Here is an 18,744-nt window from a genome sequence, read left to right on the forward strand (position 1 = left end):
GTAGTATGAATATAAACAGTAGTGTGAATGTAAACAGTAGTATGAATGTAAACAGTAGTATGAATATAAACAGTAGTGTGAATGTAAACAGTAGTATGAATATAAACAGTAGTGTGAATATAAACAGTAGTGTGAATATAAACAGTATTATGAACAGTAGTATGAATATAAACAGTACTATGAATATAAACAGTAGTGTGAATATAAACAGTAGTGTGGATATAAACAGTAGTGTAATATGAACAGTTGTATGAATTTAAATAGTAGTGTGAATATAAACAGTAGTGTGAATATAAACAGTAGTTTGAATATAAACAGTAGTGTGAATATAAACAGTAGTATGAACAGTAGAATGAATATGAATAGTAGTATGAATATAAACAGTACACTGAACATTAATGTAATATAAACGGTAATATGAATATGTCAGTAGTATGAACAATAGTATGAATATCAACAGTAGTATGAATATAAACAGTAGTATGAACATTAGTGTGAATATAAAAAGTAGTGTGAATATAAACAGTAGTATTAATATAGACAGTAGTATGAATATAAACAGTAGTGTGAATATAAACAGTAGTATGAACAGTAATATGAATATAAACAGTAGTATGAACATTCATCCATCCATCCATTTTCTTCCACTTACCCGGGGTTGGGTCGCGGGGGTAGCAGCTTAAGTAGGGAGGCCCAGACTTCCCTCTCCCCAGCCACTTAGGCCAGCTGCTCCGGGGGAATCCCGAGGCGTTCCCAGGCCAGCCGAGAAACATAGTCCCTCCAGTGTGTCCTGGGTCTTCTCTGGGCCTCCTCCTGGTGGGACTTGGCGGAACACTTCACCAGGGAGGCGTCCAGAAGTCATCCTAACCAGATGCCCAAGCCACCTCAACTGGCTCCTCTCGACGTGGAGAAGCAGAGGCTCTACTCTGAGTCCCTCCCAGGTGACTGAGCTTCTCACCCTATCTCTAAGAGAGAGTCCAGACACCCTGCGGAGAAAACTCATTTCGGCCGCTTATATCCAAGATCTCGTTCTTTCGGTCACAACCCAAAGCTTATGACCATAGATGAGGGTAGGAACGCAGATCGATCGGTAAATTGAGAGCTTCGCCTTTTGACTCAGCTCTCTCTTCACCACGACTGACCTGTACAGCGCCCGCTTCACTGCAGACGCTGCACCTATCCGCCTATCGATCTCACGCTCCATTTTTCCCTCATTCGTGAACAAGACCCTAAGATACTTGAACTCCTCCACTTAGGGCAAGGCCCCCTCCCTGACCTGGAGAGGGCACTCTACCCTTTTCCAGGTCAAGACCATGGCCTCGGATTTGGAGGAACTGATCTTCATCCCGGATGTGTCGCAATCGGTTGCAAACCGCTCCAGCGAAAGCTGTAGATCACGATCTGATGAAGCCAACAGGACTAAATCATCTGCAAAAAGCAGAAACGCAATCCTAAGGCCACCAAAACGGATCCCCTCAACACCTTGGCTGCACCTAGAAATTCTGTCCATAAAAGTTATGAACAGAATCTGTGACAAAGGGCAACCTTGGCATAGTCCAACTCTCACCGGGAACGAGCCCGACTTACTGCCGGCGATGCGGACCAGGCTCTGACACCGGTCATACAGGGGCCTAACAGCCTCTATCAAAGGGCCCGGTACCCCATACTCCCAGAGTACCCCCCACAGGGTTCACCGAGGGACGCTGTCGAACGCCTTCTCCAAGTCCACAAAGCACATGTAGAATGGTTGGGCAAACACCCACGCACCCTCCTGGACCCTGCTGAAAGTGTAGAGCTAGTCCAGTGTTCCACGACCAGGACGAAAACCGCACTGCTCCTCCTGAATCCGAGGTTTGACTATCCGACAGACCCTCTTCTCCAGAACCCCCGAATAGACCTTACCAGGGAGGCTTAAGAGCGTGATCCACCTGTAGTTAGAACACACTCTACGGTCCCCCTTTTTGAATAGGTGGACCACCACCCCGGTCTGCCAATCCAGGGGAACTTCCCCCGATGTCCACGCAATATTGCAGAGTCGCGTAAGCCAACACAACCCTACAACATCCAGAGCCAGAGCTTTTTAACCACCTCGGTGACCTCAGCACCAGAGATTGGAGGGTCCGACCCAGAGTCCCCAGGCTCCGCTTTCTCAGTGAAAGACGTGCCGGTGAGATTAAGGAGGTCTTCAAAGTATTCCGCTCACCGACCCACGACATCCCGAGTTGAGGTCAGCAGCACACCACCCCTACTATAAACTGTGTTGGTGGTGAACAACTTTTCCCTCCTGAGATGCCAGATGGTGGACCAGAATCGCCTCGAAGCTGTGCGGAAGTCATTCTCCATGGCCTCTCCGAACTCCTCCCATGCCTGAGTTTTTGCCTCAGCGACCACCTGAGTCGCATGTCGCTTGGACTGCCGGTACCCATCAGCTGCTTCCAGGGTCCCACAGGCCAAAAAGGCCCGATAGGACTCCTTCTTCAGCCTGACAGCATTCCTCACTGCCGGTGTCCACCACCGTGTTCGAGGGTTGCCGCCGCGGCAGTCACCGACAACCTTGCGGCTGCAGCTCTGGTAAGCTGCCTTGACAATAGAGGCACGGAACATGGCCCACTCGGACTCAATGTCTCCCACCTCCCCCGGAACATGTTCAAAGTTCTCCCGGAGGTGGGAGTTGAAACTCCGTCTCACAGGAGACTCTGCCAGACAGTCCCAGCAAACCCTCACAATACGTTTGGGCCTGCCAGGTCTAACCGGCATCCTCTCCCACCATCGGAGCCAACTCACCACCAGGTAGTGATCAGTGGACAGCTCCGCCCCCTCTCTTCATCCGAGTGTCCAAGACATGTGGCCGCAGATCAGATGAGACGACGACAAAGTCGATCATCAAACTTTAGCCTAATGTGTCCTGGTGCCAAGAGCACATATGGACACCCTTATGCTTGAACATGGTGTTTGTTTTGGACAATCCATGACGAGCACAGAAGTCCAACAACAGAACACCACTCTGGTTCAGATCAGGGGGGCCGTTCCTCCCAACCACACCCCTCCAGGTCTCACTGTCATTGCCCACATGAGCATTGAAGTCCCCCAGCAGAACAAGGGAGTCCCCAGGAGGTGCACTTTCCAGTACCCCCTCCAAGAACTCCAAAAAAGGTGGATAATCTGAGCTGCTGCTTGGTGCATAAGCACAAACGACAGTCAGAACCCGTTCCCCCACACATAGGCCGAGAGAGGCTACCCTCTCATTCACTAGGGTGAACCCCAACACACAGGCACCGAGATGGGGGGCAATAAGTATGCCCACTCCTGCTCGGCGCCTCTCACCAGGGGCAACACCAGAGTGGAAGAGTGTCCAAACCCTCTCAAGGAGACTGGTTCCAGAGCCAGAGCCATACGTAGAGGTGAGTCCAACTATTTCTAGCCGGAACCTCTCAACCTCACACACCAGTTCAAGCTCCTTCCCCACCAGTGAGGTGACATTCCACGTCCCAATAGCCAGCTTCTGTAGCTGAGGATCAGACCACCAGGGTCCCCGCCCTCGGCCACCACCCATCCCAAATTGCACCCAAGCCCTTTGGCCCCTCCCACAGGTGGTGAGCCCATGGGAAGGGGGGCCCATGTCTCCTCTTCAGGCTGTGCCCGGCCGAGCTCCATGGGTATAAGCCCGGCCACCAGGCACTCGCCCACGTGCCCCACCTCCAGGCCTGGCTGCAGAGTGGGGCCCTGGTGACCCACGTCTGGGAGAGGGAACTCGAGTCCATTTATTTGTCTCATCATTGGGGTGTTTGGGCTGCACTTTGTCTGGTCCCTCCCCTAGAACCTGTCTGCCTTGGGTGACCTTACTAGGGGCGTGAAGCCCCTGACAGCATAGCTCCTAGGATCTTTGGGACAGTAGTATGAACAGTAGTATGAATATAAACAGTAGTGTGAATATAAACAGTAGTATGAATATAAACAGTAGTATGAACAGTAATATGAATATAAACATTAGTATGAACAGTAGTGTGAATATAAACAGTAGTATGAACAGTAGTATGAACATAATCAGTTTTATGACTATAAACAGTAGTATGAAGTTAAACAGTAGTATGAATAAAAAAATTTAAAAAAAAGAAAGTTAAACGCTGGATCCAGGACAGTGGCCCCATACTGAGAGATTGTTTTGACCGAACAGACTGGCAGGTTTTCAGAGAAGCTGCTGAAAATGGAGGTTTGCTTGATCTTGACCAATACACATCCTCAGTTCTGGGTTACATTAGTACATGTACTGACACCTTCTCCACTATCAGAAATGTTAAAAGCTACCCAAACAGAAAACCTTGGCTGAATGCAGAGGTGCGTACCCTGCTGGAAGCCAGGAACACTGCCTTCAGGTCTGGAAACTCAGAGGAGCTGAGTAGGACAAGAAAAGAGCTGGTTGCTGGTATTAAGAGGGCCAAGGGCACATATGTACAGAGGATCGAGGGTCAATTCATCTCACAAGACCCTCGGAGCATGTGGAGGGGCATTAAGTGCATAACAGATTATAAAGGAAGGAGTGAACAATGCCCCAAAGACCCATCTCTGCCTGATGCCCTCAACAAGTTCTATGCACGCTTTGAAGACCCGAACAGACCACCCAGCACCAGACTCACCTCGCCACCGGATGAAGAGCATCTCAGCGTGACCTCAGCAGAAGTAAGGAGTACCTTCAGGAGGATTAATCTGCACAAAGCAACTGGCCCAGACAACATCCCTGGAAAAGTGTTGAAGGAATGTGCTGATCAGCTCTGCGAGGTGCTGGCAGACATCTTTAACACCTCACTTACCCTGGAGACAGTTCCCACCTGCCTGAAGACTGCCACCATCATCCCAGTCCCAAAAAGCTCTACAGTGACTGGTCTGAATGACTATCGGCCAGTGGCCCTCACCCCGATAGTCGCTAAATGCTTCGAAAAACTGGTTATGACTCACATCAAAACAACCATCAACATCAACGAGGACCCTCATCAGTATGCATACCGTGAGAACCGATCAACAGAGGATGCCATCTCCTCTGTGGTCCACACTGCGCTCAACCACCTGGAGCAGAAAAACTCTTACGTCCGTATGCTCTTTGTGGACTTCACATCTGCCTTCAACACCATGATCCCCCAAACCCTGATGGACAAACTATCCACACTAGGACTAAGCCCCTCCATTTGCAACTGGGTACTAGACTTCTTAACAAACAGACCACAGTTAGTGAGGATCCACAACTTCTCCTCCTCCACCATAACCCTCAGCACTGGCTCTCCTCAGGGATGTGTGTTGAGCCCCCTCCTGTTTACTCTGCTCACGTATGATTGTGCAGCTACCCATCCAGGCTGTCACATTGTAAAGTTTGCAGATGATACAGCGGTGGTGGGATGCATCACAAACAATGATGAGTCCAGCTACAGGCAAGAGGTGGAACACCTGGAGAGCTGGTGCAAAGATAATAACCTTCACATCAATGTGAAGAAGACAAAGGAGATGATTGTGGACTTCAGAAGGAACAAAAACATCTACACCCCCCTGAACATAAGAGGATCTGCGGTGGAAGTGGTCTCCAGCTACAAGTACTTGGGTGTGCACCTGAACAACAACCTCAGCTGGAGCAACAACACCACCAGCCTGATCAAGAAAGCTCATCAGAGACTCTACTTCCTCAGACGGCTGAGGCGAGCTGGTCTGGGAAGCTCAGTCCTCACCTCCTTCTACAGGTGTGCAGTGGAGAGCATCCTGTGCTCCAGCATCAATGTATGGCATGGAGGCTGCACAGCTGCAGAAAGAAAAGCTTTGCAGAGAGTGGTGAAGGCTGCACAGAAATCTGTCGGAATCAGTCTCCCCACCATCACAGACATCTACACCTCCAGATGCAGGAAGAGGGCCACCTGCATCATGAAGGACCCCACTCACCCAGCACACACACTTTTTACCCCACTCCTCTCAGGAAGGAGGTTAAGGAGCATTAAGTGTAGAACCACTAGACTGAGGAACAGCTTCTACCCTGAGGCTGTTAGACTCATGAATCTCTAACTAGAATAATCACTGTGAAAAAACATATCATGTTGCTGCTGATCTGTTTCATGTTGCTGCTGATCTGTTTCAATGTTGATGTGTTCATGCGTGCACATCTGCTCACAGACTCATGTTCATGTTTGTGCTGATGTTCAATGTTTTTATGTTATGAGTGCTTAGTGTATATTTAGTTGATGTTTTTCTTAGTTCATATCTTAGATGTTATTACTGTTTTTCTTATACATTTTATTGTTGGATGTAACTGGGACCTTGTGTACATAATTTCGCTCCTCCACATGTACCACATGAGGTGCGAATGACAATAAAGAAACTCTGACTCTGACTGAATATAAACATTAGTGTGAATATAAACAGTAGTATGAACAGTAGTATGACAAACAGTAGCATGAACAGTAGTATGAATATAAACAATAGTATGAATACAGTAGTATGAATATAAACAGTAGTATGAACTGTAGAATGAATATAAACAGTAGTTTGAACGGTAGTATGAATATAAACAGTAGTATGATTAGTCGTATTAATATAAACAGTAGTGTGAATGTAAACAGTAGTGTGATTATAAACAGTAGTGTGAATATAAACAGTAGTATCAATATAAACAGTAGGGTCAATATAAACAGTAGTATGAATAGTAGTATGAATATAAACAGTAGTATGAATATAAACAGTAGTATGAGCAGTAGTATGCATGAAAGCAGTAGTATGAATATAAACATTAGTATGAATATAAAAAGTAGTTGAATATAAACAGTAGTATGAATATAAACAGTAGTATGAATATAAACAATAGTGTCAATGTAAACAGTAGGATGAATATAAACAGTAGTTTATATTTTATATTATATAGTTCGATTCATTACTGATTCCAGTTATCGCACTCATCACTGTGAACTTTACGTCAAGTCTAGCTGGTCTTCTCTCAGCGTTCGCAGAGACACTCACTGGATATCCTTCATCTATAAGACCCTTCTAAACCTAGTCCCGTCATACCTTACCTCCCTAATACAAACATCACACAATCATTACTCCCTGCGCTCTAATGACTTAATCCTCCTGTCAGTTCCTCTGGTCAGAACTGAACTAGGAAAAAGAGCATTCAGCTTCGCCGTCCCCTCAGCCTGGAACAACTTACAGACAGATTTGAAACTATCAACACTCATCTCGCCTAGATCCTTCATGTCAACCGTATCAGATAATGTTATCAAAAATCTGGACCATTGCAGATGTTTCTAAAACACTACTTATCAAATATACATGTCTTTGTTGACTTTTAACTCTATCTACTGAAACTGATGTCTGTTCTACATTTAATGTCTACAGAAGTCTGTCTTATCCTGATGGTTTCAAACTGTTAACATTTATTTATCGTGATAGTAGTTTCTTTTTTCTTTTGATAAATGCAAATGGTTATTGTCAATTCCCCTGTGACGTGTGCTGATAACCACTTGACCAGGTCACCCTTGTGAAAGAGATCTCGATCTCAACGGGCTCTACCTGGTAAAATAAAGGTGATTGATTGATTGATTGAGTAGTGTGAATATAAACAGTACTATGAACATTAGTATGAATATAAACAGTAGTATGACTATAAAGAGTAGTATGAACAGTAGTATGAATATAAACAGTAATGTAATATAAACAATAGTATGAATATAAACTGTAGTATGAACAGTAGTATGAATATAAACAGTAGTATGAATATAAACAGTAGTATTAACAGTAATATGAATATAAACAATAGTATGACTATAAACAGTAGTGACTATAAACAGTAATGTAATATAGTCAGTTGTATGAATATAAACAGTAGTATGAATATTAACAGTAGTATGAATTTAAACAGTAGTGTAATATAAACAATAGTATGAATATGAACAGTTGTATGAACAGTAGTATGAATATAAACAGTAGTGTGAATATAAACAGTAGTATGAACAGTAGTATGAATATAAACAGTAGTATGAATATAAACAGTAGTATGAACAGTAGTATGAATATAAACAGTAGTGTAATATAAACAGTAGTATGAATATAAACAGTAGTATGAACAGTAGTATGACTATAAACAGTAGTGTAATATAAACAGTTGTATGAATATAAACAGTAGTATGAACAGTAGTATGAATGTAAACAGTAGTGCAAATTGAATGAGCACATTAGCGTGTGTTGAGTATATAACCTGTTTTCAATGATGCAGAGTTCAGTGTTAAAAGTGTTTGTGTTGTGTGGAAATGTGTGAAAGTTTTGTGTGTTAAGGCGGTACAAGAGGGAGGGGAGGCAGAGCAGGCAGAGAGTTCAGCATCCTGGCTGCTTGATGAACAGAGCTGTCTCTCAGTCTGCTAATTCGAGCCCAGAGACTCCGCAATCTCCTCCCTGATGGCAGCAGACTGAAGAAGTGTAGTGGGTGTATGGGATCATCCGCCATGCAGAAGGTTTCCGAGTGAAGGGTGTACTGTGTAAGTCATGTAGTGAGGGGAAGGAGGTGCCGACGATCTTCTCCGCTGCTCTCACGATTCGCTAGAATGTCTTGCGGCAGGATGCAGTACATGCATCGAACCACACCGTGATGTAGCTGGTCAGGACACTATCTATGGCACCCCTGTAGAAGGTGCACATGATAGGGGTTGGAGCTCCAGCTCTTTCCAGCTTGCGGAGAAAGTAGAGGCCCTGGTGAGCCTTCTTGGCCAGTGATGCAGTGTTCCTGCTTCAGGACAGGTCCTCTGAGACGTGCACTCCCTGGAACTTGGTGCTGCTCACTCTCTCCACAGTAGTACCATTGATGGCCAGAGGGGCATGCTGGGTGTGCATCTTTCTAAAGTCCACAACAATCTCCTTTGTCTTATCCACGTTCAGAGAGAGATTGTTGTGTCTGTAACACAAGGCCAGGCGGCTGACCTCGTTCCTGTAGTCTGCCTCTGTTGCTGATGAGACCCACCACAGTCTTATCATCCGCAAACTTCACAAAGTAGTTGGAGCTGTATGATGGTGTGCAGTCGTATGTCAGCAGGGTGAATAGAAGGGGGCTCAGCACGCATCCTTGGGGGGCCCCTGTATTCATTGTGATGGTGCTGGATGTGTTACTGCCGACCCATAATGCCTGAGGTCTCCCGATCAAGAAGTCTAGCAGCCAGTTACACAATGAGGTGTTCAGCCCCAGACTGTCCAGTTTAAGGATGAGCTGTTGGCGGATGATGGTGTTGAATGCCGAGCTGAAGTCAATGAACAGCATTCTAACATAAGAGTCCTTAGTATTCAGATGTGTGAGGGCTGTGTTGAGGACAGAGGAGATGGCGTCGTCAGTCGAACGATTAGGCCGATATGCAAACTGGAAGAGATCCAGAGAGGCAGGAAAGACAGATTTCATGTGTTTCATGACTAGCCGTTTGAAGCACTTCATTAGGATGGGGGTGAGTGCCACCGGACGATAGTCATTGAGGCAGGAGGGCAATGCCTTCTTTGGGACAGGGATGATGATGGTGGCTTTGAAACAGGTGGGGACGATGGCCCTACTCAGCGAGATGTTATAGATATCCATGAAGACCGCTGCAAGCTCCACTGCACAGTCCTTTAGCACACGGCCAGGTATGTTGTCAGGACCAGAAGCTTTTTGGGCATTGATCTTGATGAACGATCGCCTTACGCTGTCTGGAGACAGCGTCAGTACCTGGTCATCGGGAGAGGGGGAGAATTTCTGTGCAGGTGTCCTGTTACATGCCTCAAACCGAGCAAAGAAGTCATTCAGCTCATTCAGCATAGAGGTTGTGCTGTCACAAGTCTTTGGAGCTGGCTTGTAGTTTGTTATGGTCTGTATTCCCCGCCACAGACTCTGTGTATCCTTGCGGTCACTGAGTCGATGACCTATCTTCCTGGAATACTGCTTCTTTGCCTTTCTGATGCCCTGGGACAGGTTGTTTCTGGCTGCCCTCAGGCCCACCTGATCTCTTGCTGTGAAGGTGGTGTTCCTGACTCTCAGGAGTCTGTAGACCTCTGTTGTCAGCCATGGCTTCAAATTTGCCCGCACAGCAATGGTCTTGAAGTCATTTACATCATCAATACACTTGGTGATGTATGAACATGCAGTATCTGAGTACTCAATTCAATTAAATTTAATTCAATTTATTTATATAGTGCCAAATCACAACAAAGTTGTCTCAGGGCACTTTACAGGAACACTCAACCACTCTTGAAGACCTGTGGTGTTGTATTTGGTAGCAGCTTCTTTGAACATATTCCAATCTGTGGTGTTGAAACAGTCCTGAAGTGCTTCTGAAGACCCCTCCAGCCACACTCGTACCTACTTGTAAACTGGTTTTGTGACTTTAACCAATGGTCTATATATTGGCATTAGCATAACACTGATGTGATCAGAGGCGCTGATGTGGGGGAGGGGCAGGGCCTTGTAAGCCCCTTTCATGGTGGTGCAAACTTGGTCCAGTGTATTGTTTCCTCTTGTTGGAAAGCCTATGTGTTTGTATGTCTTTGGAATAACACTCCTAAGATCTGCATGGTTAAACTCACCAGCCAAGATGAGAAAAGCATCAGGGTGGGCTGTATGCTGCTCACTGATGTGCAGATACAGTTCATTTAGTGCCTCACTTCTATTTTTGTTGCTGGAGCTTGGAGGTATATAAACAGTGACGATTATAACAGCTGTAAATTCCCTCGTAAATAGAATGGTCAGCCTTTAATAACCATAAACTCCACTACAAGTGAGCAGTGTTTGTAGACCACAGCAGCAACATGACACCAAGCATTGTTAATATAAACACAGAGCCCCCCACCGCGGGTCTTACCTCCCTCAATGAGAGCTCTGTCCTCTCTGTAGCATGTTAGCCACTCGAGCTGAATAGCGTGGTCCAGAACATTGTTATTAAGCCATGTTTCCGTAAACACAAAAACACAACAGTCTGTCACAGTCTTCTGTGTTGTTCGTAGTAGGCGTATATAATCCAGTTTATTGTCCAAAGAGTGTACTTTAGCCAAAACCATGGATGGGACGGCCAGCTTGTGTGGGCTAGCTGCTAGCCTAGCTCAGATACCTCCACGTTTATCCCGCTTCTGCTTCCTGTTGCGCCACTTATGGCACTTCCACTGTGGGCGTGATGAAGGAGTGAGGGTCGGTGATGGTACCGGCTTCCAGAGCAGGCCGCAGTCACGTAGCTCTTCTTCGAGTTCGCTGTTTATTCCGAAAAGTGTGTTTTTTCCGACATCAAGCAGGAACTCATAGCTATACTTGCATTTTAAGACATGTAGACATGACAAAGATGTACAAGCACATTTCAGCTCGCAGGAAAAAAAAAGAAAACACAGTTTTGTCGGGAGGGAGAGAAGCCGCAGCGCGTGCGTGTGCGTGTGCGTGTGCCGCCATCTTTGGTAAATGAATCGTAATATAGACTCCTTCAAAATAAAGCAGGGTTTACTGCATTTTAATTGTGGTAAAATGAAGAATGTTGAGCATCTTGTTAATTATACTTTGGTATTGGTTTTACAAATAAGGAGATACTTAATCTGTTAGCACATCAGCATCAGATTATTATCAGTGTCAGGACTTTGAATAGACTTACAGTAAGGTGGTAGCTCTGCAGCGCGGCTTTCTACAGGTAAGAAGCATTTAGCTTCAGATTGGTCATTGGTCAAATTGGTCAAAATTAACGACAGCTGTAAAAAAAAAAAAAAAACGTATGACATTTATTCTCGTAATTTTATGGTTTATTTATTTTTTATTTTTCTTAGCGTGGCCCTAAAGCTCCGTCGTACTATGTGAGAGCTAGACAGCCATGAACAAAATATGTAAAAGAAGTCCTCAGACAAGGATTGCTTTCTTGATTTTACTGAAGCCCTTTTGTTTATGAATTTGTAAAAAGACAAAAGTCTCCCAAGGCACAAGCGTGTAAGACACATTTAACAGGTATATGAGCTGTTTTATCACTTATTTTCTGAAGTTCTTGTTTTATGGGAGAAAAGACGTCAAAGATTGTTCTGGGATGAGAGCACTCACTACCTCACGTGCTGCACGAACAATATGACGAAGGTCAGATGTCTCACTCTGACTGGAATTCAAACCACTCACTGTTTACTGAGATTGTTGGGGGTAGACAAAGATAAAAAATATTCAGCCATTATATCAGTTATCGGCGGTCGCCTATCCCTCCCAATAGCAGTATCGTCAATAGCCAAAATTTCCATATTGGTCGGGCTCTAGTTAGCACAGAACAGCTGTGTAGTTATTTTCTGTATGACGTAATCATTACCAGGTTTGGTTTAGTGTGCTGAGAATTGCTCCTTAGATAGGTAATAAAATGTGTCAAGTGATTTCTGGATGTTTCCTCCTACTCTTCTAGCTTTTTGGTTTCCATTTCCCTCTATTTCCCCTTTTTGTTTCCTCACATTTGTGATTGTCTCATGTTCATCATCATTATTCTGTCATGGGTGGCTCTGTTGATAGAGATGTTGCCTCTCAGCAAGAAGGCCACCTGATTGAATCCTGGGGGGGGGGGGGGGGGGGGGTTGCATGTTCTCTTTGTGCATGCTTTGGTTTCCTCCCACAGATCAAAAACATGCATGTTAGTCTGATTGGTAACTTTAAATTGTCCCTAGGTGAGAGAGAATAGTTGTTTGTCTCATTTGTCTCTGTGTCCTGTGATGGACTGGAGACCTGTCCAGAGTAGAGTGTCCCCCGCCTCTCACAGTGATAGCTGGACATGGACACCAGTGACCCCGTGACCCGAAATGGATGAAGCAGGTCAAAGTTAATGGGTGGATAGATGGATAGATGAATGGATTATTCTGTCATTATTTGTTGTCACATCTAGGCATTGGTCAGTTTTTGGTTTCAAGATATACCTCATTTTTAGGAAAAAAGTTACAATGTATCAACTTCTATATATTTCTCTAATACAATTCCTGTAGTTTAAATTATTTTTAGAGAGATACCACAGACTGTTTGTTTTTTAGGTATGTCCTTTGATGAGCGTAAGAAAATCAGCAAATTGATGGAATCCAGAACTCTTAAGACAGGATAAATAAAACCTTTGATGAAGCTTGGAACTGTCAATATGAACGTTAACATCTCCCAGTAAAATAGCATTGGGTGATAGAACAGACAAGTGAGAGAGAAAGGCAGCAAAATCATTCAAAAAAATCATTGTGCGGTCTGGGGTGGGGTGGGGGGTGGGGGGGCAATAAACTGTATCTATGATGGTGGGAGTGAGTAGGTTCAGACGGTTTACAATGCATTGAGGGTGCAACTCCACCCCACGATACATTTGAATGAGCTGACAATAGGGACTGACACAGGCACAACTTTCCATTCTCGTGATGAACCACCACGACTGGAGCTGCGGGGTTGAGAGATGGAAACAAAGCCAGGTGAAGTGGCGTGATGAAGTTGGGGAAAGTCTATAGGTTTTTGCCAGGTTTCGGTCAGACAAAATGTCCTTTGTTCGTGAGAGAACCGATGGTGAACAGTGAAGCTGACAGAGGTGGAGTAATGTTTAGCAGATGGGTTAGCTGACTTAGATAAGCTGGCTAATGCACAGAGATCTGCAGACCAGGTGGATTTCCTTGGAGCTCGACGAGTCATATTCCAGAAGGGATAGTTTGAGTTTGACCTGTCGAGCTGGAAGTTCCTGTGAGACCCACTGTGGATAAATCTCCGATGGGTCAGGACTCAGGAGAACGATGTCCAGGTGGAAATGAAGGGTCACCAGTGGAGGATCAGACAGGTGCCAATGTAGCCAAACGAGCTCAGCAACCGTATATTGGAGCAAACCTGACACAGGTTGAGTGAGGAGTTGCAGGAGGGTCCATGCAAAAGCAAACCAGATGTAAAAGTTGCTGATCCACATTGCGCTGCAGCAGTCGGCAGAGGTTATGAAGCTGGTTGGTGTTGGACAGGTTAGGTCAAGCTGGCCCGATACACATGCACATGATCACCGTGGGTCAAAACTGGATTCATAGGCAGCAAAGGAAATTAACGGTTCATGAAGGTCCAATCAACTTTAAATCATAAGACGCTGAAGAACCGTTCAAATTTTGCCAGCGAGCAGCAGCAGCAGAATGTGCCAGTGTCCACTTAACCTACAATGCACTATACACATAGGCTTCGTCACTAGATGGAGTTTCACACTTTTCGTCAGCTTCAAGGTAAAGGTCACAAATCAAAGTTAAATGTTATACAACACTTCTGCTTGTCCAGGTCATTACTATAGATTACTGTAGATTAGTTTGTTGATGGACATATAATGTGCCGCATGCTGTACTCTTGGCTTTAATGATGCGACACGTTTATTGACACCATCAATGTAAAAATATTCCAAACTCAAATAAATCTGTGACAGATTTTTTTTTTCTTTACAAAAGCAACTGAGGGATTATAGATGAAATTATAGTGTTTTTTCTTTAACTTCAATTCAGTTTATTTATATAGCTCCAAATCACAACAAAGTTGTCTCAGGGCACTTTACTGTAAAGATTGAGGTTGGGTCAGAACCACAAGAATCCAGAGCGGTTTTAAAAGGTTTTATTAATAAGTAAAGAGCTGCCACTCTCGGCTGGTGTTGGTAGACAATGAACCGGAGCTGGGTCTTGTAAGGCTCAATGGGCCGGAGGCAGAGCGCTGAACAGCGCGGAAACGTCACCGAGGGGCGGTGTACATCGGTGGTCTTGGGTGGGCGATGCAGAGGCTGAGTCGTGGGCAGAAACAAGGTTGGCAACAGGATCTGATAAAGGCGACAGTACCAAAGAGCAAGGCAAAACTCGGAGTCCAAAAACAAACAAGTAACAGCAGCAAAAAGGCAGATGAGCAGAGGTACAAAAGGGCAAGCCAAAAATCAGAGGTCGATGGGGTGGCAGGAGACTGTGAACAGGATCATGATACAAGAGAGAAATGCTAGAAGATTACTCACCAAAGGCTTTCGATATTCTGGCACCAGACTGTGAGGGAGAGAAGCTTTTAAGCACCAGAGCACAGGTGTTTCCCATGAACACTAACGGGCTGCAGTGAGAGGAGATGTGACAGACAGAAAGCTGCAGATAGGAAGCAGAGCTGACAGAAACCAAATGAACATAGAGAAAACTAGAAACCAAGCAGTGAAAAGAGTGTTTTGGCAAAGATTAAAGTGTGCATCGTGACAGATCCCCACCTCAAGGCATGGCTCCAGACGTGCCACCTGGTTGGTCCGGATGCCGTCTGTGGAAGTCCTGGATGAGGCTCCGGTCCAGGATGTTGCGGGCTGGAACCCAAGAGCGCTCCTCCGGGCCGTATCCCTCCCAGTCTACTAGGTAGTGAAGACCACGCCCCCATCTCCTGCACCGGAGGAAGCGTCGCACTGACTAGGCGGGGGCCCCATCAATCAGACTGGCGGGAGGGGGGAATCAGGCGCTGAATGTAACTGGGACAGTGTAAATGACTTGATACGGGATACATGGAAAGATGGGTGAAATAGAAGTGACTTGGGAAGGCCAGGGCGAACAGAAACGGGATTGAAAACTTTGGATATGGGGAATGGACCAATAAATCGGGGGGCGAGTTTGCAAGACTCGAGCTTAAGGGGCAGGTCCTTGGTGGAGAGCCAATCCCTCTGACCTTCCTGATAAAGGGGTTGTTGAGACCTCCGTCGATTGGCCCCTTTAACGTAGGCTGTGGAGGTCTCCAGGAGGGCCTTCCTGGCTCTCTACCAGGTGCGTTTACAACGATGGGCTGACTTAAGGGCAGAGGGAACTCGAGTCTCGCGCTCCTGAAAAGAAAATGGGGTTGAAAACCAGATACAACAAAAAACGGGGACAGACCAGTGGCGGACGAGGGGACGGAGTTCAAAGCATGTTCCACCCAGGGGAGATTGGATGACTACTTACTGGGGTCTTTCTGAAAGAGGCCCCTCAACTTGGTCTCGACCTCCTGGTTGGCCCTCTCCATCTGGCTATCCGTTTGGGGATGGAACACAGACGAGAGACTGATGGATACCCCCAAGAGGTCGCAAAACTCCTTCCAGAACTTGGAAACAAACTGCGGGCCTCTGTCAGAAACTATAATGGTGGGCAGCCCGTGGAGTCGAAAGACTTCACGGGCCATGACAGAGGCGAGTTCTTTGGATGTTGGAAGTTAAGGAAGGGGGACCAAGTGAACCTGTTTGGAGAAACGATCAATGACAGTCAAAATAACAGTATTGCCAGCTGAGGGGGGGAGAGAAGCGTTTAAGCACCAGAGCACAGGTGTTTCCCATGAACACTAACGAGCTGCAGTGAGAGGAGGTGTGATAGAAAGAAAGCTGCAGATAGGAAGCAGAGCTGACAGAAACCAAATGAACGTTGAGAAAACTAGAAACCAAGCAGTGAAAAGAGTGTTTTAGCAAAGATTAAAGTGTGACATTTACAGGAACATTCATATACATAGAAAAGACAGTTAGTAAAGTTCTCTATCTAAGGAAGCAGCAGACTCGTTGAATCTTCACTTTGTCGCAGTCTCCCATCCTGAGCAAGCACAGTGGCAACAGTGGAAAGGAAAACTCCCGTTTAACAGGAAGAAACCTCCAGCAGAACCAGGCTCAGATGTTAAGATAGAAATAATTCCAAATGCAAACTACTCATTTGATGAATTGAGGTCAGTTTGTCCTCCAGCAGTCTAAGCCTATAGCAGCATAATTAAGGGCTAGGTCAGGAAACCAAGCTGACCCTAACTATAGGATTCATCAAAAATAAATTCTTAAGTCCTGTCTTAAAACTGGATAATGTGTCAGCCTCACGGACAGAAACTGGAAGTTGGTTCCACAAGAGAGGAGCCTGATAACTGAAAGATCTGCCTCCCATTCTGCTTTGGGAAACTCTAGGAACCACGAGTAAATCTGCAGTCTAAGAGCGAAGTGCTCTGTTAGTAAAATATACCATACCATACCATACCATACCAATTTATTTATATAGCACTTAAAACAGCAACAAGGCCAACCAAAGTGCTGTACAAAAGAACCAAACATGCACAGCCGACAGGAAAACATAAAATAGAAATACAGGTACAAATAGCAGCAGAAGCTAACTAAAATGGCCAACAGAGTAGAGAACAGACCGGACCAAAACAAATCACACCGTGTTAAAGGCAAGCGAATAGAAGTGGGTCTTCAAGCGAGACTTAAAGACTGAGAGTGTGGGAGCCTGCCGGACACTCAGTGGCAACTCATTCCACAGTCGTGGACCTGCAACAGAGAAAGCCCTGTCACCTCTGAGCTGAGCTATAAAATATGGAACAATAAGATCTGTAATATAAGATGGAGCTAGGTTGTTGAGAGCTTTGTAGGTTAGAAGTAAGTTTTTGAATTCTATTCTGGATTTGACAGGGAGCCAATGGAGAGAAGCTAAAACTGGAGAGAGATGATCTCTCCTATCATCTTTAAGTTGTCAGGATCTCATACCTGCTCATGCCTATTCCCTTCCATGCATTGTGTGTCTTTGTCTTGCATACTGTGTTTCTTTTCTCCTGCTCTTTTCCCTCACTTTGTGTTTCCTTGTCTCTCTTTTACTTACTATCCACTTCCTCCTATTAAAGCTTCCCAACTTTTTGGTCACCTAGCGACACTCCGCTGTACAACCTGGAGCCCTGCGAGCCTCTGCCGTTCGACGTTGGGCGTTTTCGTGGCCTCACCGCCTCACTGCTGTTGGACCTCACTTACTTGACCAGCATCCATGAGGAGACTGCTGCCAAGCTCTGTGCACGGCGCCATGAAAAGAAGCATCGCAATGCCGTCTCGTTGGGGCATGAGCTGACTGGTACCGAGGAGAAAGTGGATGGTGAGGGCCACAGTCGTAATGAACAGAAAGAGAACGGAGCTTTGGCTGCCACCTCTGACTTGCGAGTGTCTCACAGCCTAGAGGAGGTGAAATCACACCTGGCTCCCAACTCGAAGTCTGAAAGTGACATCTCCTCTGTAGCTGGCAATGGGAATGAAAGCCTTTTCACAACAGCTCCTCACAGTGCTGCTGAGGGCAACAGGAAGAAGGCTCACGAGCACGGCTCTCGCAGCCAAGAGCTGGTCTCCATCAGCACTCAGTCAGAGATCCACGCCGTGCAGCTGTCCTACCTATACCTGGGAGCCATGAAGACCCTGAGTGCTCTGTTGAGCTGCAGCAAGTACGCAGAGCTGCTCCTCATACCTAAGGTATGTTAGCTGTGACAACTGAGGAAGACTTTCAGTTCCTGCTTCTTACATTTTTACATAACGTTTGAGGGGTTTCCTGGTAGTTTTTGAAGTGACGTTTTATCAAATACTTATCAATAGTTTCCTTATCATCCATGATGTCAGTCACAGAGCACAGAGGATGGATGAAAGAAGAGAAGTCTTCCTCCATGCTAGGCTTTTGGCTAACTACCGGTAAATGAGAGCTGGATTGATACCATTTTGAAAGCAATATAGCATTAGTTAATACAAAACCTTTACCACAAAAACAAAAGGTTAATCGTGTCATCTGGACAGTTTCTTTTGGGGAGAAATGATGTCTGAGGCCTGCCAACAAGATCTGTTTTATAAATAGCACCTCACTGATGTGTAAACCTTTGCATGTTTGCACATCAGCACTTCTTTACTTTGTTGCTGTTCATTTCAACCAAACAAAGTCTGTTATCTTGTGAATATGTGTGCAGAGTTTGGGTGATTGTTCTGTTGAGAAAACAGCGACAGACTAAACAAATGGTGTCATGCTGTCGTTTCCTCT

The 18,744-nt window shown here is 45.5% G+C and overlaps 1 protein-coding gene across 1 annotated transcript in view; it reads left to right on the forward strand.

Annotated features, from left to right (window-relative positions):
• Nucleotides 1–18,191, forward strand: part of LOC119427526 (probable E3 ubiquitin-protein ligase HERC1) — a gene marked incomplete at its 3' end in the record, with an annotated part of 64,989 nt that extends 46,798 nt beyond the window's left edge. Inside the window, 1 exon segment of the mRNA XM_037695158.1 lies at nt 17,606–18,191. Coding sequence (XP_037551086.1) covers nt 17,606–18,191 — 586 coding nt within the window.
• Between the last annotated feature and the right edge of the window lie 553 nt (nt 18,192–18,744).

This window comes from Nematolebias whitei, chromosome 2, assembly GCF_014905685.2.
Source record: "Nematolebias whitei isolate Nwh7 chromosome 2, NemWhi1, whole genome shotgun sequence".
Classification (NCBI taxonomy): Eukaryota; Metazoa; Chordata; class Actinopteri; order Cyprinodontiformes; family Rivulidae; genus Nematolebias; species Nematolebias whitei.